This window comes from Bacillus rossius, chromosome 5, assembly GCF_032445375.1.
Source record: "Bacillus rossius redtenbacheri isolate Brsri chromosome 5, Brsri_v3, whole genome shotgun sequence".
Lineage (NCBI taxonomy): Eukaryota > Metazoa > Arthropoda > Insecta > Phasmatodea > Bacillidae > Bacillus > Bacillus rossius.
Genome location: NC_086333.1, coordinates 64526685 through 64553115, shown reverse-complemented (window position 1 = coordinate 64553115; position 26431 = coordinate 64526685). Strand labels below are relative to the sequence as shown.

Genomic DNA, 26431 nt, shown 5'->3' with positions numbered 1-26431 from the left:
GTAATAAAAAAACAATTAATTTAATTAAATAAAAGCGTGAAGTGCGCTCTTCCATTTTCATAATGAATCTGTTCTAAAGAATTGAAATTAGTGATAGAAAATTTAAGACATCTCATACAAAGTACACCACGCTTTTTTCATTAAATTTATTTTTTTGTTTGTTGCGTGATAATTATTTTTAAGCTTTGTAAAAAAAATATAGTATTGTATTTCATTTAGTCACTTTTGAACAAAATTACTTAAATTTAAAGATTATTTTATACTTTTTAGTTCATACAATATAGAAAGCGTGTATTTTAGTTTTTAACAAATTCATCAGAAATAATGTTTAATATGTGGTGAATTGCAGGTACGCTCCTGTCAATTTATATCGGAGGTTTTATGATTTACATGTAATATACCACTTATATAAACCTACATGCATTATTTCAACCCAGCCTAACTGGTATAATTTAAAAATAAATAACTAATTATAAGATTTCTCCGTAGTGCACTGTTACAAAATTTACTTAAATGCAAAACAAATGGAATGATAACAAAACTGGTGTTTTTTGCCTTCAACCAGTACCGATGGTAAAATTATTATTTTATGTAAAGTGATATTTTTACTTTACTTTATTTCGACCCAATAAACTATTAATTAATTATTTTAGGAAATTATATAATATATTTCAGACCAAATTATTGTTACAACCTCAGAGATTAGGCATTTAGATACATTGGGATTCAATGGCAGGGATATGGCTTTTCACTAGTAAATGAACTCAATGTTAAATATTTCACTGTTGCTTGGACAAGTCTTCTAAAACATCAAACTGAAATAACGAATTTATATCTGACGTTTAACAGGAATACATTTTAGGTACAGTTTCATCCTGGATGTTTAGCATTGTGCTTAATGTTTCAGTAAAATATGTTTCATAAATTTGAATGCATTTTTAAAAAAATAACGAAAACATGCTGTACTGTACAAAATTTTATTTATTTAAATATGTATATGCACAAAATACCAATTGTCTTGTATTACATTGTTTGTGTTTCAGTATTAAATATGACACAGTAAAAAGGATTAAAACCTGAATTCCATTGTTGGTACTTTTTGTAATCCAGCACCAATTGAGCTTTGGGTGATTTCCGGCCTTTGCCCTTGGCTTCCAGGTCACGTGACTGCGCTGCCGACGTCTGCATTTCGATCAGAGGTTATCGTCACTCTCTGTTTTCATTCCAGTGCAGTTTTGCCTGTTTTCTAGCGAGTTACATTTCAGATTTACATTTCACGAGTACATTCCCGTAGAGATATTTGGAAGAAGACCGATGCTCATCCGTATTTTTTTCTTCTAATAGAGCAAATCCCTACATACCTTGTAAAACATATTAACTTACCTTTGATTATCATGTTAAAAATATATTTACTTACGATAATCCGATACCATCGCTTATTTGACATGACCGTGGCATCGAACTTGCCGAATTAATTGTAAATTTAATCACTGGCACTAAAAGTCACCTAAAGTGAAGGATGAAGCTCTATTGATATTTTTTAAATATCAGTTTCCAAAAAAATGTATTAAAATCAATTAACTACATTCAAAAACATTTTTCAGATACTTGCCATGTTCAATTTATTTTCACAAACTTTGCGCGTAAGAAATAAAATAAAAACTACCAAACTGAAATTAATCCATAATGACTTGAAATAATGATTTAAGTCATGTGATTAGCATAGCCGAATCGCGTTCGAAAAGCTTCATTTTCTACTATGATGGCGATGGGTTCCACATGATGTGACGAATGTTTCTTGCACATTTACAAAAAAAAAAAAAATCCTCAACAGGGCGATGTTACACTTCTATGTAACATTTGGTCAGGCGAATAGTAAGACATTCGTGCGTGAAGCGTAAAGCTAAATGTTACACAGAAGAAAGGTTTTTTTTGCATACATTAAATACTTTTTTTTCTCGAAGAAATGCTGAGTATTTCTTACAAAAATTCGCGCATAATTTTATATTTTAATTGATGTTTCATTCAACAACAATTATTTCAAAACCATATTTTGTTTTATTATGCTTATTAATGAGCGTAGTTAATACTGGGAAGTTATATAGGGAACGGTTCACAAATAACTGTTGTTTTTTTTAGGTATATGTACAAATAATATTGTTCGCAGGCTTTCACGGCTATTGTCTGAAATAGCTTGCCTTCTGGGTTGTAGCCGTGTCCTTGGCGAACAATTCACCGACGCTTCGGTCAACATTGCAGTCAAGGGCTGCGCCAGGGAGGGGGGAGGTAGGGGGAGGGCAGTCGCCCCCCCCCCCTAGAGCCTTAGAGATATAAAATAATGTAGCCAAATTAAAAAAAAAAATACATACTTTTCCCACAACTTGCCCACCCCCCTCCCCCCCAGGCCATCGGCTGGCCATCGGATGGCGACGCCCTTGATTGCAGTTACCTCCTGCTCCCTGATGATGACGACTGCAATGTCGTCCGAAACGTCGGCGAATTATTCGCCAAAGGACACGGCTACAACCCAGAAGCCAAGCTACTTCATAGGTACAAATATATTTAAATTTTACATGAATATTTACTGTCCCATTTACCGGATGATTGCCGCGTGTAATTGTGGCCAAGAGAGAGAGAGAGAGAGAGAGAGAGAGAGTGTGTGAGCAGGGAGGCCCTCGCCGACAGAAGTGGACTACTGCGCTCCGTCGGCGAGCGGTCTGAAGACGAGCTTGATGTCCTCGGTCGCGGCCAGGATGATGGCCTTGGTGCTGAACTCCAAGGACGCGGGAGTCTCGCTGCAGCGACGGACCTCGTACCGCGACAGCACGTGGACCAGAGACGTCTTCACCGTCATCTGGGCGAAGCGCAGGCCTGCAACACGCCGCAGTTCACACTACACACACACCTGCCGCGCCTTCCACGAGAAACATTTTTTTTTGACGTGACAACGTCTAATAAATCGATGAACGCCGGCTGCACGCACGAATAAAGTGTCCCCTAACGCACATTGTCCCGTTACGATGTGTCCCGTTACGCTCATTGTACACTTGCGCCGCATCTATCTCTCTTCCACTCGATTGGAACAACCATCGATTTGACTTTTTCCGAGGCATATTAAACTTGAAACACTCCCATTCGTTTCCTACTTTTCCTATCATCGTCCTATCCTTAACAGAAAAACACACATTGGAAGAAGTTAAATAGCAAACATGTATAAAAGTTATAGTTAAAATAAATTGTTCGTTAAAGTAATGAACATATTTGAATTAATGAGTGCATATAAAAAGTAAATTTATCAATTAAATTGTTGATTTAATTTTACTCCTTCTTTGTATACATACAAAATATTGATAATTCAATAAAAATGATTCAATTTTATTCATAAAAGTATGCAATCATTTCATCAATGTTTTGTTATGACGTTGCCACGTTAAACTATCGTCCGTAAACCGACTTTACAGACAACCAATTTTTTTTATCGAAGTCATACTATTTTTAGGTGCGTCATCGGAAAAAAAATGACGAGAGCGAATTTTTGTTTCCGATGCGCGCGCACCATGCAACGAAATTTTCACAGGAAGATGGTGGACCCACGTGCATGAACATAAACCCATATATAGTCACTTTCGTAAAAAATTAGAGGACATACCAAACGTGTTGGTCTGCCCAATGAAGGTTTATGATATTGAATCTATCCTGGAATATAATTGGTAAACTAAAATAGGTCTTAGTAAAGAGTAATTTCAAGTTTAAAAAAACCTAATTCATACTGGAATTGCAACAATTATAATACATATTCTCCACACATTATAGCGTCAGGCTTCGTAGCGCAATAGTTAAAGTGCGCGATTTAATTAGTTAATGGAACGGGGTCCATAGCTCGGCAGTGGAGAATTTTTTTTTTTAAATCTTTGAAAAAAAAAAAGAAATGACTTAGGGCCCAATGAGAATGCTCGAAGAAGGCCCTGTAAATCTCTCCAGAATTTAATGCTGTACACTGTTATAAAGTTCATTTAATTTACGAACTTATCAGCGAAGAATTAAATTCACCTTAAAATAAACGAAGAGTTGTTCGTAATTTCACATAACTGAATATTCGTAGAAACTACGCACTCTCCTCCACCACTCACCTGACTATTACCCTCACGCTATTGCCCGCTCAGCAAAGCCTTTTGTTTCACTTAAGAAATTACTACTTAGGGGGCCGTTACCACAACGCCGAAATACCATAACGGCGAATGTCAAAATTGACCACAACGCCGACAGCTAGAAAACTGCTGTGTACCACAACGCCGAAATAACAACTGAATGAATTTGTGTGTTTTTCTTAAATGTACCTTAACGCCGAAATACCACAATCAAACCTAACCTTACCTAACCTAACCTAGTCTAACCTTACCTAGTCTAACCTAACCTAACCTTTGTGGCAGTCCTGCAATGACATTTTTCGGCGTTGTGGTATACAGCAGTTTTCTATCTGTCGGCGTTGTGGTCAATTTGGCATTTCGGCGTTGTGGTGCGTCCCCCTACTCTAAGACACGCGCACCTATGCAGTTGTGAGGTCCTTCTCCGAAAGACAGGTAGGTGTAGGGGGTCCTGGCCTGCTTGCTCTGCTCGCTGAACCGCTCCGGGTCGAAGGATTCCGGGTCCGGGTAGAACTCCGGGTCCCTGTGGATGCCGTGCACCGGCACGTACACGGGCGTGCCCTTCTGCACGTGGACCCCCGCGTCGGGCAGCACGTAGTCCTTGGTGCACACGCGGTCCAGGAACCCCACCGGCGGGTACTTCCTCAGCGTCTCTGCGGGCCAGCGTCGCAACACACGGCTCACGTCCGCATCTTCCAGTCCGGCAGGTAGACCCGTCACTGGCCGGAACCGCATGCGACGAAAACGACGTCACCTCGGTCATGACTAGAGACCGGAAAAATTCGCGGATTCATTTCGTGATAGGCTGAAATTCAAACATGTGTACAATTCTGCTGGTTCTGCTATCGGCTCGCAGTTTAACTGGAGCTCTCTGGGCCAATGAGTGACTATCGACCAAAGAAGCGTCGATAATCACAAGCTACCCAGTGGAGACGCCTCACAATTTAATACCCAATGAACACGCGTGTTTACTTGAGAAATGCAGAGGATGATGGAGGCTATCCTAGAGGTCATTGAATCCGCGAATTTTTCCGGTCCCTAGTCATGACTGCGCCCCTCAGAGCTCGGAGAGTTGGCCGCTCGGACAAGTGGTCCTTCGAACAAAAGGAGAGCTCGGACAAGTGGTCATTCGGAGAAGTGGGCACTCGGACAAATGGTATACACCCGACTGCAGCTCTGTGACTGCGTGCCGAGCGCTATTCATTTATACATAATCGTTGAGCAGAGCAAAGAAGCCATTACTCGCGGCCACTGACTCATGCACAATGCATTAGTTTTTTATTAATTTCCCAATTGAAAAAAAGAAATGGAGTGTGGTTGTGTCATGGACACGGTCGTGTGTTGTACGTGAACACGTGTACGTGACAGGTAATATTTTCAATACAATATATAAAATACGCTATTTTATGTATGCCCTTTCCAACCGTATACGATCTCTGTATTTGGATTTGGCTTTCTGACGCGTATAGGCCGACATTATATAGTTTTGATTATATATATATTTTTTATTTTAACACCATATTCACTGTAACTATTTTACACGTATGTTTTTATATGAAATCGATAGAGTTTTGACGGTAGCTGACGATCGAAACTCAAAACGAACGTCGTAGCTTCTCCGAGTCTAAAGTTATACTAAATGGAAATCTCGAGACGCAGAAAAAATGATCTCAAAATGGCGGCGCTTCCCCCTCTACCGCGCGCGATGCGTCACAGTCCTCACTTAGCGTAACGAATTAATTTTTTGATCCTTTAGCTATCCAGTGGTTTAATTAAATTTTGGATGAAGAGCTGCAACACCAAACTGTATCCCCCGATTTTTGTTATCATTCGTTTTTCTAATTGCCTCCCACTATGGAAGCTATTTTAAATACGTGTTCACGTCAAAATGACAAACCTGAGACGACCTTTTCCAAGTAGGTCATCTCTTGCATGGCTTCATAGGTGATTTCCCCTCCGTGCCTCTCCAAGGTGTCGACTATGTCGCGTCTGAGTCGCTGCTGGATGTCCGGGGCCCCTGACAGCTCGTACAGACAGAAGCACAGGGTCGACGAGTTGGTCTCGTACCCGGCGGTGAAGAATATGGCGGCCTGTGCCACCAGGTCGTCGTCGGTGAAGTCTGCAAACACACAGAGACGTCATCATCAAACTGTTATCTTTGAAAGATTTGTGCTATGGGAGTGCATGACTTGATGTAAGCTTTTGGACATACGCCATCGCTAAAGAACATGTATGTCTGTAGAAGAAAACTAAAAAAAAAAAAAACACAAAAGACAAAAACACAAATTAAGCAAAAAAATTTCTGTTGTCAAGAGGATATAAACACCACATAATATTCCATAACAGGAATATGGTCACAAATAAAGAAAAACAAAGAAAATTGACTAACAGAACGAAAAAAACCTCCACAAATGATGGCAGCACAAAAATATTGAACCCAAAAAAATTCAGCACAACAGTTGAAACGAGACAAAAACACAGCAAAACGAAAAAGACGAAACAAACACAATAGTTTTCCAAAAAAACAGAAGATAACGAAAAAAAAAAACACTAATGATATTGAACCCAAAAAAAAACTGTTCTGCAACTTAGCTTACTTCACACTCGCTGAGGGCAGGCCGCACACAAAATACGCCAATAATTCATGGACCTGTGAAACAAGGTATCTGAGATACGTGTAGTTTCATCAGTTGACGAAATAACTTCTTCGCGTGAAGATGGCATTACTTTGTTTATATGGTGCCATATAAACAACAACAAAAATTGTGAGCGAGTCTTTCAGGACTCGCCAGTGATGTGTAAACATCTAACTCGTTAACGAGTAAATTCATGTGTTCTCATGTTGTTCATGCTGCAAATGAACATATAATACGAAACTCAGACAGAAATTTAAAGTTAAAATCTTCATAATAATGATAAATAAAACGTTTGCTTGTCAAGTAACAACATTTCTGGACGCGAATCACACACGTAATTTCTGCGCCCGCAGCTAGAATTCACCGTCTGAATCGTGAAAGTTGCTCACCACGCCTGCGCAAACAGCAGCACAAAACAACCAGGAATTTTAAACTATTGCAAACGGCTCCGATAAAGAGAGAATAAAAAACAATAAAACACTGAAAACTGGCTTTGAACCCTATTTCGACAAGGAATTTTACTAAAATACTCACCAAGTTGTTAATATTCACTACACAATAAAAACTTTAAAGTTTGCTTAAACGACAGAAATTAGACTGTAAATGTTTCATTCCAAAAAAACCTTCAACTTAAACTTATTATATATAAGAAAAGTAAAAAGTAATCCAATAACCAGGTCTAAACTACATAGCTTATAGTAATCAAGCGACGCTGCATTGCTGTACTAATATATCTAATAGAAATTATTCAGGAATATAAGTATTATAATAATTGTAATGCCAGTTTTTATACGTTATTTTTAAACGTGAAATTTCTTTTACTATTAATATTTTTGTTAACCAAATATATCCCAGAGATATTTCACTATAGTAAAAATACTTTTGACACATCCATATTTTTGGTATTTACGAAGGTGACTATATGCGGGTATATGTTGTTACGCGTGTGTCCCCCTTTATTATGCCCCATTCCTGTTCATCAATTTCCGTTCCAATGTCACCTACTAAATAGCGTGTACCGAAAGCTAAGATGATTAAACCTTAAAACACGTATACAAACTCACCTAATCATGTGCGTAACATGAGAAGTAATTACGATAAAATTTCATAGTTTCTATCAAATAAATCCAGAAATATATCAAGATCTCCATTGCAAGGTTTTGCCGCCACTTAGGAAACATTATACACATAATTAAAAATACTACCGCCAACACTAGCTTAATGTTTACTACCTCGTCAGGCATTTCCATGCACCTAACCAACCACTACTTCCCTTGAACATGCCCAACCACTCCTACTCTTGCACCTACCCAACCACTCCTAACCATGCACCTGCCCAACCACTACTTCCCTTGCTCCTGCCCAACCACTCTTATCCTTGTACCTGCCAAACCACTCCTCTTGCACCTGTCCAACCAATCCTACCCTTGCACCTAACCAACCACACCTTCTGTTGCACCTGCCCAACCACTACTTCCCTTGAACATGCCCAACCACTCCTACCCTTGCACCTGCCCAATCACTCCTACCCTTACACCTGCCCAATCACTCCTACCCTTGCACCAGCTCAACCACTCCTAACCATGCACCTGCCCAACCACTCCTAACCATGCACCTGCCCAACCACTATTTCCCTTGCTCCTTCCCAAACACTCTTATCCTTGTACCTGCCAAACCACTCCTACCCTTGCACCAGCCCAACCACTCCTATCCTTGTACCTACTCAACCACTCCTAGTTTGCACCTGCACAACCACTCCTTACCTTGCACCTGCCCAACCACTACTTTTCTTGAATATGCCCAACCACTCCTTCCCTTGCATCTTAACCACCACTCCTTACTTTGCACCTGTCCAACCACTCCTATCCTTGTACCTGCCAAACCACTCCTATCTTTGCATCTGCCCAACCACTCTTACCCTTGCACCTGCCCAACCTCTCCTTCCCTTGCACTTCCAAATATCACGTAATATAAAAAAACATTTTTTAACACTTTGAAAAGCTGTAAGAAAATGTGGAAACACAAAAAGGTTTGAACTTTTATTGTTTTTGGCTAATATATCAAAACAATAGTTTCAACTGCAGACTTAATAATTTTGATGTTTTAATTTTAAGAAAAGACTGTTGTTAAAAAAATTAATGCTTCTTAGTAAATATACATAGCTTTAAATCCCAAAATAATACGAAAATGTGGGCTTGTTATACGAAAATAACGCAATGCCAATGACTTCAATCACGTTATGTTATCATAACAAGTGATATTTTTGTGGTATGAGATCTTTGACCGGGTTATGTTTACATCTGGTGCCTGACAACAAGATAAAAATCCTTGACCACATCTCAAAACATCTGGATTCTCGTGGCGGGTAAGTGACTGACACACATTCACACCGTACAGCATGTCGAGGTTATTTGAAGCAAAACTCAGTGCCTTTTCTCGAAGATGCATCAAGTGTGTGTTTTTAATTGAGAATATTTTGTAACTTACAGAAAGGTCGGATAAGGTAACATGATTTTACATTAAAGTATTTCCTGAAGTATCTGGGCACATATACGGAGGACAGAGATTCAGAAATTAACCACGTGATTTAAAAACTGCTCAAGATAGCGAAGTGGTGTCTGTTTAGGAAAAGCATTCAGGAATACGCTGAGGACGGATGGGTAGTTACGTTTCTCCGTTTCGTTTTTAAGCTGTATTTTTATTATAGCGTGAATAGCAAAAGAAAAATCATGTTTTCAAAACAAATTTTAGGCATGAAACGCCAGGTAAAGAATTTTGGAAGCACTCATGGATTACGCATTATGCCTTTATCTTCATTTCGCCGTTTATATTGTCATGGGTACCGCTCATATGTCATAGTTAGCCTATGCATGACGAGATGACTGCGCGCCAGATCACAGCCTTGCGCTTAGAGGCGATACCGCGCTAGAGGCACCAGCGAGCATCGCACTTACCATATCGCCTTAAGCCCACCCCACGTCATGATGCCCATATTCTGCTATAACCTCTGTTATACCCAAGGGTATAAAATGTGCATTGAAGTTTGCATAGCAGATGAGAAGAAAGAATTCTTAACTACATACACGCGATACCTAGAATGTTAACAGAAAACCAACGCATATCGGGGAAGGATAAACATGTTGTTAATTTAACAAAAAAACTATGGAAAAAATGAAAATTTCAGTTGTTTATGTTAAAAATTGTATGACCTGATGAATGATTTTCCCCCCTATATTTTATCTTCTCTAGTTCACTTGCAAAGTATATAACAAAGTTGGTTTAGTATTCAAAAATATAAACAGAGATATTTTGAAATTAACTATTAATTATTTTTTATTGGTAGGTTAGTTTTAAAATCTAGTAATATAAAATTTAAAGGATACAGGGGAAATTTGATTTGCTTTATTGTAGTTTATTTATGATATATTTATAATACTACATTAATCACACAGTTCATCTAGCTAATTCACAGTATTAAAGGTGCTAATATCATTGTAATAGTAAAACAAATGTTACCGATTCACCGATTTTATGTATGTTTCTTGATTACTAACTTTTTTTTTACTTACTTTGAGAAATTGTATCTAACAATTTTTGTAACCCAGTGAGACAAAGAAAACCGCATAGTTCGCATAATAAACTTAAATCTAGAGTGAAGGAAAACCATCTCGCATTTTCATTTAGTCTAACAAGGTAAGGGTTTCTATTAAGTGTTTGTTTATTTATTAAAAAATTATGGATATTCATTTCATGATAAGGGTCAAATTTTCAATTAGGTATTTTTTTTGTTTTAATTACTTGTAAACGAATAATTTTATTTTAAGTAAAAATAATCCTATCTAATTGAAATAATAAAACCAATTGACTGAACCATGTATTTAATAATATTATAGCAATAAGATAAAAAAAATGTATCAATACATTTTTGTTTGAAGCACAATATGCATAATCCAGTACTCTGTTACTTAAATCATAGTTAAAAAAAGATCTGAAATGACGGGGTTTTTGAACCATATCACATATTTCCCCTTGAACGCTACAAGCGATCGCTACACCACTTTTTTGTAAATACACTGGCAAGTCTTGACAGTCACCGGTGAGTCACTCATATCCCCCCCCCCCCCCCCAAATAATGTTATATTTTTTTATTTCACCTCGAGTCATTGTGATATTGCAGTTGTGGTTGTTCGTGTATTAAGACCACACAAATTGCATCCATGTATTAGCCGGGATACGAACCCAGAGCCCCCGCACAGTAGCCCGGTGTGTTGTATACTGCGCTACGGAGGCCGATTTCCCACTTCACCGCCGAGACTTAAATGCATTGAAATGGAGACTAATACTTATTGAAAATCTAATGCATTTTCATTACGTATTTTAACTTGCGACTACTTCATTCTATGATTAATTTTAGTTTACCAAATATATATTATAGGGCAATTTTGCTATCATTAAGTTTAATTTGTCATACCACTACGTTTCTTACGTCCCCTAATGTTTATAAAAGCGGCTTTATACGGGTTTATATTGCTACACGTGGGTCAGCCATCTTGAACACGTTCTATTACGGTTTTGGCTAAGACTTCGGGTATGGAAACTTTTATACCCAGAGCCATATCCCTTAGAAGGGCGTTGATATGTTACCTACATGACAGCAGACGCGTTAACATAAAATACGTATGAAAACTGCTAAATAATTGGGTATAGTTTGGGGCTGGCTTTACTAATGTAATGTAAACACACGGAAGGAATCAGGGGCGGCTCCTGAAGACCTTTCAGGAAGAGCTATCGTAAAAAGATAGGAAGCAGTAGCAAAATTTATTAATTTTAAGTCTTCTAAGTACTTTTATGTACAGTTCTACTCCCAGTGGAAGCAGAACATTTTCAGGATCTGCTTCTAGATTTATCTGGTTTAATTTAGGGAGTAATTTTGTAGGAAAGGAAACATTAAATACACCATCCAATAGAAAAAAAGGGTAAAATTTAATTCAGGGAGGGAGGGGAGTTGTTTATCCTCCCTACCACTCCTCCCCTGAAGCCACGTTTGAAGGCGATGTGCTGTCAGCGAAGTTATCCGGGGCAAGCTCGGTGGGCGGCCTCCCCTCTTCACCCAATTACAGGCCTAGACATTGCCACGCTTACGTTAATGTATACATGAAGGTATGAAAATCAGGCTTACAAACTACTGCAGCATTACTGTAAAAATCCTAGACTTCATACATAGCTTTAGGAACAAGAATCCATGATGACATGTACCTATTTAAGAAATGAAAGTCAGCTCTTAGATATGTCCCAAATCTGAGATGGCGAAGTGTGGAGGGTAAAGTGATCAGAATACAAATTTTTGAATACAAATTTAGATGGAACTTTTTCCAATGAAAATATATTCTATTTCGACTATCATAACGAGTTTTACACCGGCTGGTTTGTAAATATATCCTTATTCAACTATCATAACGAGTATAAACGCTAGCTTATTTGTAAATTTATCCCTATTCAACTATCATAACAGGTATAACATTGAGCTGATTTGTAAATATATCCCTATTAAACTATCATAACAAGTAGGCCTATAACATCCAGCTTATTTGTAAATATATCCCTATTCAACTATCATAACAAGTATAACATCCATCTGATTTGTAAATATATCCCTATTAAACCAACTATAACAACAAGTAACATATTCAGCTGATTTGTAAATACATCCCTATTCAACTATCATAACAAGTATAACATCCAGCTGATTTGTAAATACATCCCTATTCAACTATCATAACAAGTATAACATCCAGCTGATTTGTAAATACATCCCTATTCAACTATCATAACAAGTATAACATCCAGCTGATTTGTAAATACATCCCTATTCAACTATCATAACAAGTATAACATCCAGCTGATTTGTAAATACATCCCTATTCAACTATCATAACAAGTATAACATCCAGCTGATTTGTAAATACATCCCTATTCAACTATCATAACAAGTATAACATCCAGCTGATTTGTAAATACATCCCTATTCAACTATCATAACAAGTATAACATCCAGCTGATTTGTAAATACATCCCTATTCAACTATCATAACAAGTATAACATCCAGCTGATTTGTAAATATATCCCTATTCAACTATCATAACAAGTATAACATCCATCTGATTTGTAAATATATCCCTATTAAACCAACTATAACAACAAGTAACATATTCAGCTGATTTGTAAATACATCCCTATTCAACTATCATAACAAGTATAACATCCAGCTGATTTGTAAATACATCCCTATTCAACTATCATAACAAGTATAACATCCAGCTGATTTGTAAATACATCCCTATTCAACTATCATAACAAGTATAACATCCAGCTGATTTGTAAATACATCCCTATTCAACTATCATAACAAGTATAACATCCAGCTGATTTGTAAATACATCCCTATTCAACTATCATAACAAGTATAACATCCAGCTGATTTGTAAATACATCCCTATTCAACTATCATAACAAGTATAACATCCAGCTGATTTGTAAATACATCCCTATTCAACTATCATAACAAGTATAACATCCAGCTGATTTGTAAATACATCCCTATTCAACTATCATAACAAGTATAACATCCAGCTGATTTGTAAATACATCCCTATTCAACTATCATAACAAGTATAACATCCAGCTGATTTGTAAATATATCCCTATTCAACTATCACTACAAGTGTAACAACCAGCTGGTTTGTAAATATCTCGCGGGCGCACGCGAAAGGAGCCGAAGTGCCTAGGCACAGGGTCTCCGCCCTCGTCCTAGTGGTCACGACAGTCGGCGAGGGGGAGGGGGGGCGGCGAGGCAGGCAGCCTCCCAGGCAGATGCCACAACCCGACGTCGAACCCAGGGCGGAGACATGCCACCGTCGGTCGATGCTTATATCCTAGCTGCCGCGACGTTTCAGGCGAGTGCACCGTAAAAGTTAAGTCATGGATCACATTGGGAAATATAAAAAATAATTATAATAAATTTCGATGATGTTTCTCCGGGATTGCATTCACTGAACTAAATTTTTTTTAAAGTGTTAACTGTACTGTAAATTATGTGATCGTTAAACAGTCTCTTTTATATATAATTTAATTCAACAATTTACTGAATCTTTAATAACATTAATTAATCAAAAAGCCTTTAAATATAACATGTATTTCACAAATGTGTGAAGTTAACGAGAGAGATCACTGCTCACCTGAAGTTTTGGAGATCGGCTGATTACTTTTCTCGTTGTCGTCCACGCCCTCGTCTTCAATCCTCCCTTGGTTCTTCAGCTGGATCAGCAGGTCTATCAGGTCGTTCCTCTTGATGTTGTTCTTCTCGCGGACGGTGATGACCTCCCAGAAGACCTTGCGCAGGTACTTGGTCGTCTCCGGAGAGAAGAACTTGAAGAGCCCCAGCTTCACGAACGCCGGGACGAAGAAGATGACCATGATCTCGAGCGTGCGCCGCACATCGAACTCGAACACGATGCGGCCGAACTTGCGGAACTCGGCGTCCTTGTCCTTCATCGAGTTTGCCTCGACGCCGTAGGCGCAGGTGGATATGACGTCCGTCGCGAACCGCGCCATCGTCTCCCTGATCTCGACCGGCTTGGTCCCGCGCGCGCCGATCTCGTCCAGGTACTCCTGAAGATTCTCCCCGCACCGGGTCACCAGCGGGAACATCCTCCTCATCTTGCCCGACGTGAAGACGGGCGTGATCTTGGTGCGCATGTGGCGCCACGGCTGGCCCTTCTCCATGAAGAGGTTCCGGCTGCCGAGCGGGTCGTGCTTGAAGTCCGCCTTGGCGTAGCGGTCCACGAAGTGGCCGAAGTCCTTCACGAAGACGTGCTTGATCATCTGTGGGTCCCTCAGTAGCAGCGCTGGTCTGAAACATGGTCCTTCAATGAGATGCATTTGAAAATTTGTTCCATTCTCAGTTGGAAATACTGATTTGAAATAGGTAGAGACCGGAAATTTCGCGGATTCATTTCGTGATAGGCTAGAATGCAAATAATCATGCCTTTGTGCTGCTTTTGCTATTGGTTCACTGTTAATCTGTAGGACTGTGTGCCAATTAGAGACCCTCAATCATGGAAGTGACGAATCACAAGTTGCCCAGCTGAGACGCCTCACAAGCCAGCAGCCAATTAACAGGTGATGTTTGCCCAAGCATGAACAGTATCGTGTAGTCTATCCCGGAGGTCATCGAATCCGCGAATTTTTCCGGTCCCTAGAAATAGGCAAATTATGAAGTGGTTAGTGAAGAGATCGAAGTCCTTCAAGAATATGTACTTGACTACCTGCGGGTTTTGCAGTAGCAGTGTTGGTCTGAAAACCAAAGAACAAGTGATGATTATCCGTAAAGTGGACGAAGTCCTTTCACGATGACTTACTTGACCATATGTGGGTCCTATAGTAGCAGCGCTGGTCTGAAACCATGGACATGTGTTTAGGTGGCCCGTGAAGTGGCCAAAGTCCTTCGCGAATAAGTCTTTCATCATCTGTGGATCCCATGGCAGTTGCACTTGCCCGAAATAATGGACTTCTAATGACACAGACTGAATATCATATTCTGCGCATGACGCCATCACGGATATACGATCTGACAGTAGAACTGTAACAATCAGCTAGCGTAAACAGTTCCACGTGAGTACTGATTTGGTATTTTAAGTGATCGGACTTTTGTTGGAATTATATAACGCGTTAGTAAAAATTTGACGCATTCATTCACGTTTTGCTGAACTTCACACAAAATTTCAAAAAACGTTTGCGCATTGAAACTTAGGCATATAAAGAGCGGAATCTTCTTTTATCGTCAACAATGCGTACACCATGCCACACCTTTTTGACAATTTATTTGGCGAATAAGCCGCCCAGCGCTAGGAACATATTTTTATTTGTACGCCCAAATTGCGTTACCTTAGTATTTTCTCTACATCTGAAACAGTTAAGACACGACCATTCTGCCAGCTAATGGGATAAAACTTTGCGTTATTCTTGCTACTAATAACAAGGGACTGGCAAAGTTTTACAAGCTCATTTGGTTATAGGAAGACTGTAAAGTGTCTCACGTTAAGACACGTTTCTGCAATTATTCCAATGTTTCGTAAATAGAGTTGAAAAAAAATCTTTGTTTGTAAAAGAACAACTCGGATACAACTATCCCAACATTCCTCCTATTCCAGCCATTAAATTTCAGATTTTTTTACTACTATTTGTTATGTAATCAGATAAAATTTTTGTAGCTCTAATTCCATTCCTAAGAGGATCATCCATGCGAATAGTTAAATCTATTTGGCCGTGAGGTTAAATCCTTGCAAATCCATTTTATAATTTACGATAAAACTAAGAATTCAAATATTTTTTGAATCACATAAAAAATGTAATAAGTTTGGCGTTTTTCACACATTTAGATGTTTACTCATACAAATAATTGTACACATACATCTTTCTCGAAATATATTAGTATTATCTTTAAAAAAAATGCCAGGTTTCACTCTTTTTTTTTAATCTGAGGTACCTCACCTGCCAAAAATATAAAATCCAAAGAGAGGGTGTCCTTTTCCTTGCATATGGAGATCTTGTATAAAATGGGCGAATGATTTTCGTTGGAAGAACATTTCCTTGAAATTCCCGAAGAAAAATTCCGGTTCAGCGTAGGGAACCCCTTTGTTCCTCCAGTAACGGAACTGTTTCCAGTAGTAAAAGTAGATCAGAAGACCTGCTATCACAGCAAGGACCACAAAGTCCAAAAGACCGAAGTCAAACATGCTGAAATTCCTGAAACATACAACATACATACACAAATGACTGAGTATTTCAACCATGAACTTCGCCTATTGTCAATAATATATATTTTTGTATCATAAATTATTTTTAAAATTTAATGGTACACGCGTTAAGGTTGATAGAACGCAACCAGATAAGCACAAGTCATTAGAGCTTCACCGGTTAAATTCTGAGCACCCATAGAGTTTGGTGGCATGTGCTTCTCTACTTGCGTTCTATTCACCCCTTGACGTATACGACCACGAATTTTGAAACAACCTGTACATCGATATATATATATATATATATATATATATATATATATATATATATATATCGACGTGCATGTATATACATAAATATTAATATTTATAGGGTTGATAAAATATTTTATCAAATAACATTGTTACTTGAATCTAATGAAATTTCCACATATTTAGAATATTAACAATTCTCCGTGTTCTTCCACGAAAGCAAATTTTTGGAATTTACTGTGGATTATGACATTCTAAATAAATGTAAATGGCTAGATTTTGTTTGAAAGTTGTTAAAAAAATTCTTTTTCGATGTTTCTGCTACTGGATTTTAAATAAAATTTTAACCAAATCATTCTTAATGGTTGTGTAACTATAAACTTTTTACTGTGTAAAATCGAAAATAAAAAAACTTTATGATACAATTTTTGGTGGTGTTAATTTTGGAATATATATTGATAATGCAATTTGAAACTAAATTATTTATTAGAGTCTATCAACCAATATAGCAATATTTCTTTTATTTCATAAAAATTAGAATGATTAAATAATGGTCTTAAATTAAAATCGATTACGTAAACAATTCAAACATAATATTAAATAAAAACATATGGTAAAAAGTTAAAATTATTTTAAAAGTTCTCTGTTAAACATTTAAAAGATAAAAAAAATTACATATGCATATACATACAAATGGATTCATTTCGGAATTCGTTGTTAGAACGTAAGTTGTTTGCTCATGTTCGTCCAACAATTTTGTCAATTTAAAAAACTCAATTGTTTCATAAACTCCAAATAATTAAGCAAAAGATTTTTTTTTTGTAAAATTGACAGTGACGCACACAAAAATACATATATGAAGGTATGTTACTTTATTTTATTTTTTAAAGGAAGCTTGTCAACTCAGAACACGAAACGTTGGGGATTTTTCCTGTTTTTAAAGACAGTGAATTTTGATTAAACATCCTCAGTGAATTAAATTTAACCAAATAAGCTTATCAGAATAATTTATCACTAGGTCTCCCATGTTTCGATGGATGGAAGCTTTACGAAATCAACCAATTTTTACCCAAAAATGGTTTTGACAAAAAGTGTGGTTCAGGGTTTAAAATTTAAGATATAAATCTAAATTAAGTGCTACGTTCAGTTAAATAAGACTAGTCTCTTAGATTATTAAAAAAAATTAAATAATATTTATATAAGTTCTAAGAAGTGAATTTTAGAAACTCGAAGGTTTTTTCAACTATAGTGTAGCAAATAGTGTTTAGGCTATTAGTTGTAATACCCAATCTTTGAAAATATCTCACAACACTTATATTAATTATGTTCTGATGTATAATAATGTTGTTTAGCATAGTTTATTCATGGCATGCAGGCATCAACTTTATATGAGTTCTAACTTAATTTAATAAAACTTCTATAAACTTTGGAATTTCTAAAATCTATTTCTTATAACTATGAAAATTATTATTTTATTTATTAATAACCTATTAGTCTAGTCTTATTTAATAGACGGTACTAACTATTTTAGACTATTGTTTTAAATTTTAAAACCTGAACCACACATTTAGTCAAAGGCATTATTGGGTAAAAATTGGTTAATTTCATTAAATCTGAATCCATCGAAGCATGGAAGAACAAAAGTTAGTCAAAATTTAATCAACTGCAATGTCATTAAAAACGAACAATAACATTCCCTTAAGTTGCATGTTCTAAATTGAGTTGACTAGCTTTCTTAAAATATACAAAAAATTACAGAAAAAAAAAATTATTTTAATCGATTAGAATATTAACTTTGGTTCCAACATTCGTTCAAATAGCCTAATCACCCCCACAAACGTGAAAATGAAAAATTTGAATCTCAAATTCGTAAATAAATTCATCACCGAATAATTATGAAATATTAAAAAAAAAACTATTAAAAAAGCTATTGAAAGATTTCACTTAATGGGTCACCAAGAGAAAAAGGGTAGGTATTGTTATTTTTAAATTTATGCTCGTAAAATGTTAAATTTATTTGTTTGAATAACGGTGTGTGACTGAGATAAACATTCATTGCTCTAAAAACTAATGACCTACTTGTTTGCTTGAACAGACGCACGAGGTATCGGAACGCGTCCGCTCCGACGGCTGCGACGAAGCGAATGATGTTCGAAGGCACCTTCACTCGCGTGAAGGAGATACAGAAAGAGAGAGAGAGAGAGAGAGAGAAAGTTACTAATAACTACGACGGAAACTTTCCTTGTTCCCTTTTCTCGCAAGCTGCTAGGCAAAAACATGGTAGTAAGTTTCTATTTTTATTTTTAACGATGTGGACAAACAAGTTTTTTTTTCTTTCCAGCTCTTTGAAGACGCAATTGTGTTTGAAACATCCATATCATAAAATTTTTCTGAGAACTTGTTAATTTTTTTTAAAGACATTACATAAATTATTTTTAGTTTTGTTACTTTTTGCTAACTGTAAATTAATGTTACCGTGCAGCTTCATGACATAAGTTTTTACGGACACTGAAACCTATAATGACTTTCCTTGCTAGCAATATGAAAAGTTCTGTGTGAACTTTAGTCGCTGCCACTCGTTTTCCAATAACGACAAAATTTTAGTGTAATGAATTTTTTTTTTTACTTTTTTGACTTATAGGTTGAGACCACGAGAGAGGAAATAACTTTTTTCACTACGTTTCGGCCTACTATGTTGCAGCCATCTTCAAGGACGATGAAAAACTAAAAGCCTGGTGTGTGTTCTGGCAAAGGATTTGTATAGGATCATTTACTGCCGAGTATGAGTGACTATGATTGGATGATGGTGTGTCCAATCAGGATTATACTGAGTAGATGCTCAGTTTATCCAGTTATCTGTAATCAGCAACTATCTTCTCCACAGTAACCAACCACAGTATAAAAGTACAGAAGAAATTTTACTTAATTTTGTGACAAAATATAATTTAATATCGTATTATAACGCTTCATAGTCAAAATAATGGTTATTTCCAATGTAAATTAGTATAAAGAAAGAGTAATATATTATTTATACCTAACCAGTTTGTGTATGAAGAATTTTAAGAAAAAAAAGTACATGTATTTAGCATTTTGTAAAGACTGTAAACATTTTGGAAAATCTTTTAACTGTTTTGTTGTGAAAGTGTATATGTTATTGTGAATTCAGGACTGAAGATATATGTAATGTCATAAAAATCAACGTAAATCGTATTGATAAAAAATTTCAGTTGGAATGATGAAATTTTTCTACATTTTACCAACGTTAAAATTTGATTCAGAAAATTGGTATCTTTGTACTTCACCCAGGGGTTGAGTGTAGTGATTGTACTTGCATCTGAAAGAGCTAGGCCTGGAAAATTAAGAAAATAAAATTACAACGCCTGAAAAATTAATTGAATAAAATTACAATAGTTTGGTTTTATATATATATATATATATATATATATATATATATATATATACACATACATACATACATACTTTGCTTGAACAGAAATTCGTCAGTTAATCATCGTCCTTTAATATGGCAGCAAGATAAGGTACTCGAGGATTCCTCCAAATTTCGCAGCTTTAGGGCTACTGGTTTAGGATGTGCGTTTTCAGTCAGTGTTAGAGTTTTATTAAGTAGATATTTTTTAAAACAATTTAATTAAAATTTATGGTTGTTTTTATGTAGCGCTAATGTAATGGCAAGAAACAATTTATTCTCATAGTCGCTCGTATCAGTTTGCCACATTGTTGTTCACAATAATGCGATGTATTTGTTTTCTGTCGCATCGCGTCCTTTGCATCGGAGCGTCTGATGCGCTATTGCTATTTCAGAATTGCTGTTGCGTTCGTGAACAAACAAGTCGTCGATAAGATTTTTGAGAAATAGCGTGCTTCGGCCTAACATCAAGTGTCACTGGAGTAAGATATGATGATTCACAGCAATATATATATATATATATATATATATATATATATATATGTGTGTGTGTGTGTGTGTGTGTGTGTGTATATAATAAATAATAAAATTGTTCAGTTCAGAAATAATCTCCTGGTTGGGCAATTTTTTTTTAGAGACGTAGATATTTTAAGCCGATTCAACAGGCATTTGATGTGTTTTCTGATTGTTAAGTGAAGACGGAATATTTAACAGGTTAAGAGACAGGAAAGTCAAGTTGTAAAGCGGATAAATGTGAATTCACGCCTATCAAGCCGTCAAATTTTCCCCGCCATATTTCATCATCTTAAGCAATGGTTAAGGTGGTGTTCCACATGGCATGTTGGATTTTTTTATTTTATAATTGTACGCCACTGCAGTTTTTCACTGTTTGTCATAAGAAAAATTCATAAATGCAAAATAATGAATAAAAAAATTACTACATAAAACCCATAGAAAACAAGCCTAAATCAGCTGATGTCAAACAGATAAACCCAACGATGAACCTAAACAGGTATTCTGGACAAAACAACGACGACAGCACAGACGGTATGTCTGATATTTAGGTTTGATTGTGCTGTCGTGTGGTCCATTATACTTGTTTAGGTTCATGTTTGGGTTTTATATGTTAAACATCAGCTGATTTAGGCTTTATATCTGTGGAATTATTTTTTAATTTTTTAATTTTTTATTTTGAATTCGTGAATTTTTATCATGTCAAACAGTGCAATTCTGTAATGGCCTATGTACAATAAATTGTATTAAATCAAAATTCCACATTGCATGAATCATTTCAAGAACTGCACTCATGGATTTGGTTTTTTATCAGTCGTATTATTATTTGTCCTAGCAATTTCTTAGAAATCGCGTGACATTAATAGGTTTTCGTCCTTCACTCGGGTTTTGAATGCCACACATTAGTTAAAAGTAGTTTAGCCTTGGCACGCGAACGAGAGCGAAGAAAATTAGCCTACTTGTTTGACATCTATCAATGTTATTTGTCCTCGGAACTGTAAAAAAATCAGACATGTGCATAGTAGTTAAGCTCGTGATTTGTTTGTTTTTTCCCTTCGGGCATTTGGCAGCCATAGCAGGGCTACCGCAAAAGCTAACATGTAAATGACGTAGGCTTGTGGTACTCTTGCGATCCGACCTGCCGCACGATGGAACCACAACAGCGCGATGCAGGCGCGATGCGACTGAAAAATATCGCGTCACTGTGTTCATGAGGTTTTTTTTTTTACCCACGTAACGAACTAAGACAAACGATTTTATTAAAATATTTATTGCAATTACGTACAGACTTCACACATGACCGCCATCAATTTTTACAGGTTTTTTTATAATCGAAATGTTTGAGAGAAATACGTGTATTCCAAATTAATGATGATATATTTCACAGACAAGCAAATATAAAACCGTAAAAACATGTAACAGTGTAAGTCATATGGGAGGACCAATGGAAGCGAGACCCCTCTCTCTTCTCCCCCCATCCATAATGTAACTGGAACTAAAAATAACAAGATGAATTTCCAAGAAGTCAGTAATGCTGTAAACGAACATAGGGGTCGATTGCTTTTTAAAATGTCTGACTTCCATACCTTCCACTCGAAACCCTCCTCACAAAATCGCCCTTTTTTCTAATTTTGAAGCTTGTCCCTCCCCTGAATAATCATAGTATTTATAACTGCACCAGTTTATCCACCATCCGGGTGAAAAAAAAACGCACACCCGCATTCCAGTGACGTTGCACCCGCTCCTCAATGGAAATTAAAAAGAAAAAAAAACTTTATCGGAAAGTCCGCCGATTTTTGCCGCTCTGACGTCACAGATGTGTCGAAATTGATGAAGAAAATTATTTTACCGTCGTCACCTTGCATTGTGTGGCCCCTACCTCGCCATTGCTATCCCAGCATCACACAACACAACGTATTGTTACGGCCGTCGACCGTAAAAATGGAAATGAAGGGAATATGTACGTGAAAAGTTGATAATGAAATGAATCGTGAAGGATGACGGGGAAAGGGAATGGAAGTGAATCTACCGGGATCGTATGTGATCCTGATATCGTGACGGCCCTGTCATGAGTATCACGTTCTGGGGGCGATTCCACCACTCGTGTTTTTCCTTAAACAGTCCCTATTTGCAAATCATTTCAAATTAAGAGGTTAAGGGTGAACGTTTCCACAAGTACATGTTTATTTCAGCAGTGTAAACTAACAGTTTATTCAACACATATTCAATTATCTTCTTTCTGGGTCTTTACAAGTACAATTGATTACCTTCTATTAATAACACATAATTACTGAACCATAGTCGTTCCGATCAGGGACACTGTCGTTAGTAAATAAACCGTGCTGTCGGCCATTTCCTAGAGCTTATTCTTAACCTCATTCGTCTCGTGATTCGTATGTGCCTTTCCCTTGTTACCAACTATTGCAGACTAATTTATCCCAAGTTACGTGACGGTTTACTTTAAATTATTACTAACTAGCTGCAATACCCGGCGTTGCCCGGGCTGAACACAGGGTGAGGGGGACCTATTTCGAAATCAGATGTAGTAAGTAATTATTGTCTTCTTAATTTGAATGTCAAGTGTGGATAATAATTTATATCACTTTCAAATCTCGACAGACGTTGTTCAATTGGTGGTCTAGACTATACAAAGCACTATATAAAAAAGCTGAAAAATAAGAGATTACTAATGTTGAAAAGATTCCATCATCTAGCTAATGCTCGGCATGCATTGCAATGCCTCAATCAGTTTTGTTTTGTAATATGTTTGAAGTAGTTACACATATACAAACCATCTATCCATCTCTCTAAATATATATATTTATCTCTATCTACATATATATACATATATGCATCTCTCTATCTCTATTTATCTCTTTATATCTACATATATACTTCCCACTATTTCTATATTTTCTATATATAAGTCTCTTTATAGCTCTATATATCTATATATCTAACCCATTTCATTCTCTATACCTCGCTCTATCTCAACTTATCTCTCCGTCTCTATCTCACTATATATATATCACTCTATCTCTGTCTCTCTTTTATATTTAAATAAATTGTGTCATGCGTGCGCACTTATACAACAAAAACAGACAAAGTGCCGCTATATAAAATGAAATAAACACATTTTTTGACACGATTCGTGCTCCAACTATTGAAAAATAGTTATACCGTCTCAGTAACCTTCATGGGCATGCGCATAACAAATCACCAAAATTTCATCGCAATCGGATGAATGGTATAGGAACGCATACGGCACAAACAAACGAAAATTAAAGACATGACAAAAGCATCAAACCATGGTGCGTTTAAAATTCAAGACAACTCTATCGACGAAGTTAAGAACAAAACTGTTATTAGCGCCTTTATTTTGCTAGCCACTGCGAGCTCCACTAACCGGACTGGTCTCACCAAGGAGAAAAATTTTAACTTGCCAGACCTTACTATGTGTATGATCGTGTGTCAGACATAGAGAAATGACACTCACTCACTATTTGTATGTCTATGACCTATGATTTTTTTCTGTTATAAAATGAAATTATCACTTTTTCACTCCCTTAGGGATGGAATTTCATATTAATATGGGGTCTATGTGTTAATCCAGGTTATAAGCTAGCTGTAGGCAAAATTTCATTCAAATCCATTCAGTAGTTTTTACGTGAAAGAGTAGCAAACATCCATCCATCCATACTTACAAACTTTCGCGTTTATAATATTAGTAGGATGTCGACCGAGTGATTATTAAAGTCAGTATTATTAGTTTTTTGAAATGAGAGATATAGATACCAACTATTACAAGCTACATGGGCCTAAGGCCGTTGTGCTGCTGTCCAGTATTGAACCATCGTCGCATCGTGGCTGGTCACTCACCACTCGTCGTCTTGGCGTCTGACTCTGTGACTCTGACTTCCCGAATAAAATCTCCCGGTATGAGAAGCCCCTCCTGAACCTGTTTGCGTGTGTCGTCAATAACATAAACAGTTCCGCTTCGGCGCCGCTTCTGACGTCATTACACACTTACCCTCCTTCTCTGTGCGTATGACCGAGTTTCGGCCGTGTTATTCTATCGTTCGCAAACATTGTTTCCGCAACTATCGCTTCACCTGTCCTTCAAAATTTCCTGCTGTGTTGGTCATTTTCTCATCGTGTCCCGCTATACCTGATCGTCAGGCTAGTTATTCTTTATTATATATATTTAAAAAAAACTTTCACTGGTATCCTACAGTGTTTTAGGCCGTTACATTATTTTCCAAATGAGTACAGCCTCACAGAAACTGTGGTACTCGACTTTTCGTTTCTGACGTGAGTTCGACCATCGTCTTGTGTTTCGTACGGTCTGGGAAGGAGGGGAGGGGATAATGACAGAATCTTTTGACGACACGAAAGTAGGATACTTTGAAACGCCCACTGCGGCCAAACTATATACGCCCGAGGATAAAAACAGCTGTACCAACGTAAATCCCACTCTGACGGCAAGCTAAGCTACCCCTTACTTCCCCCACAGTGACATAACCGCTAAAATGTGTAGTAGGCGCGGCTAGCGTTCAGTCGCAAGCGAGTTAGCAACGAAAGTACTTGGCCGAATTGCTCCAAATAACTTTTATTCTTTACGTTATAGTGTTAAATAATGCTATTTTAAGAATACACTTCATTATTTCGTTTACAATAAATATATATATATACATATATATTTACGCACGCAGCTGGGATAAGCGCCCGAACCAAAAGTAAAAAAAAAAAATAATCGAAGAAGCAAAATCTCTTTTAACAACTCTTTTATTCAGGCTTTACGTTATTTGTCGACAACGAAGTCATTGGACTTTTATTCACGCAAGTAACAAGATGCAAGGAAAAAATAAATAAATACCGACTATATTTCTTGAAACCACTGAAAACCGAAAATTAGAAATGACTTTGCTGGGTGTGGAATTCGACTGTCTCCTGAAAATGCGAAACATATGTTTCACGATTGCGCTACATTGTTCGTAGATCCCTTAAATTGGTCGTAGGGGTCAATCCGTCTAATGATATCGTTATTGAGGAGATAAAATAAAAATTGGTTGTCTGTAAAGTCGGTTTACGGACGATAGTTTAACGTGACAACGTCATAACAAAACATTGATGAAATGATTGCATACTTTTATGAATAAAATTAAATCACTTTTATTGAATTATCACTATTTTGTATGGCTACAAAGAAGGAGTGAAATGAAATCTACAATTTAATTGATAAATTTACTTTTAATTGCACTCATTAATTCAAATATGTTTATTGCTTTAACGAAGAGATTATTTTAACTATAACTTTTATACATGTTTTCTATTTAACTTCTTCAAATCTGTGTTATTCTGTTAAGGATAGGACGATGATAGGAAAAGTAGGAAACTAATGGGAGTGTTTCAAGTTTAATGTGCCTCGAAAAAGTCAAATCGATGGTTGTTCCAATCGAGTGGAAGAGAGATAGATGCGGCGCAAGCGTACAATGAGCGTAACGGGACACAGATTAACGGGACAATGTGCGTAACGGGACAATGTGCGTAACGGGACACTTTTTCGTACGTGCAGCCGGCTTTCATCGATTTATTAGACGTCGTCACGTCAAAAAAAAGTGCGCGAGTCTTTCAGTACTGGCCAGCGATGTGTAAAAGCCAAA

The 26431-nt window shown here is 36.9% G+C and overlaps 1 protein-coding gene across 2 annotated transcripts in view; it reads right to left on the bottom strand.

Moving 5' to 3' along the window:
* Positions 1-965: 965 nt before the first annotated feature.
* LOC134531902 (cytochrome P450 6k1-like) overlaps positions 966-26431 on the bottom strand; it is a 43961-nt gene continuing 18495 nt past the window's right edge. Inside the window, exons 1-6 of one of the 2 annotated variants that reach the window (XM_063367931.1) lie at positions 18908-18994; positions 16332-16586; positions 14018-14691; positions 6043-6264; positions 4547-4798; positions 966-2871 (exon numbers count right to left, since the gene is read on the bottom strand). In XM_063367931.1, the coding sequence (XP_063224001.1) occupies positions 2693-2871; positions 4547-4798; positions 6043-6264; positions 14018-14691; positions 16332-16576 (1572 nt within the window). In that variant the 5' untranslated portion in view covers positions 16577-16586; positions 18908-18994 and the 3' untranslated portion in view covers positions 966-2692. Of the gene's footprint in view, positions 2872-4546; positions 4799-6042; positions 6265-14017; positions 14692-16331; positions 16587-18907; positions 18995-26431 lie in introns of those variants that run through there. The other variant, XM_063367932.1, reaches the window with a different exon arrangement.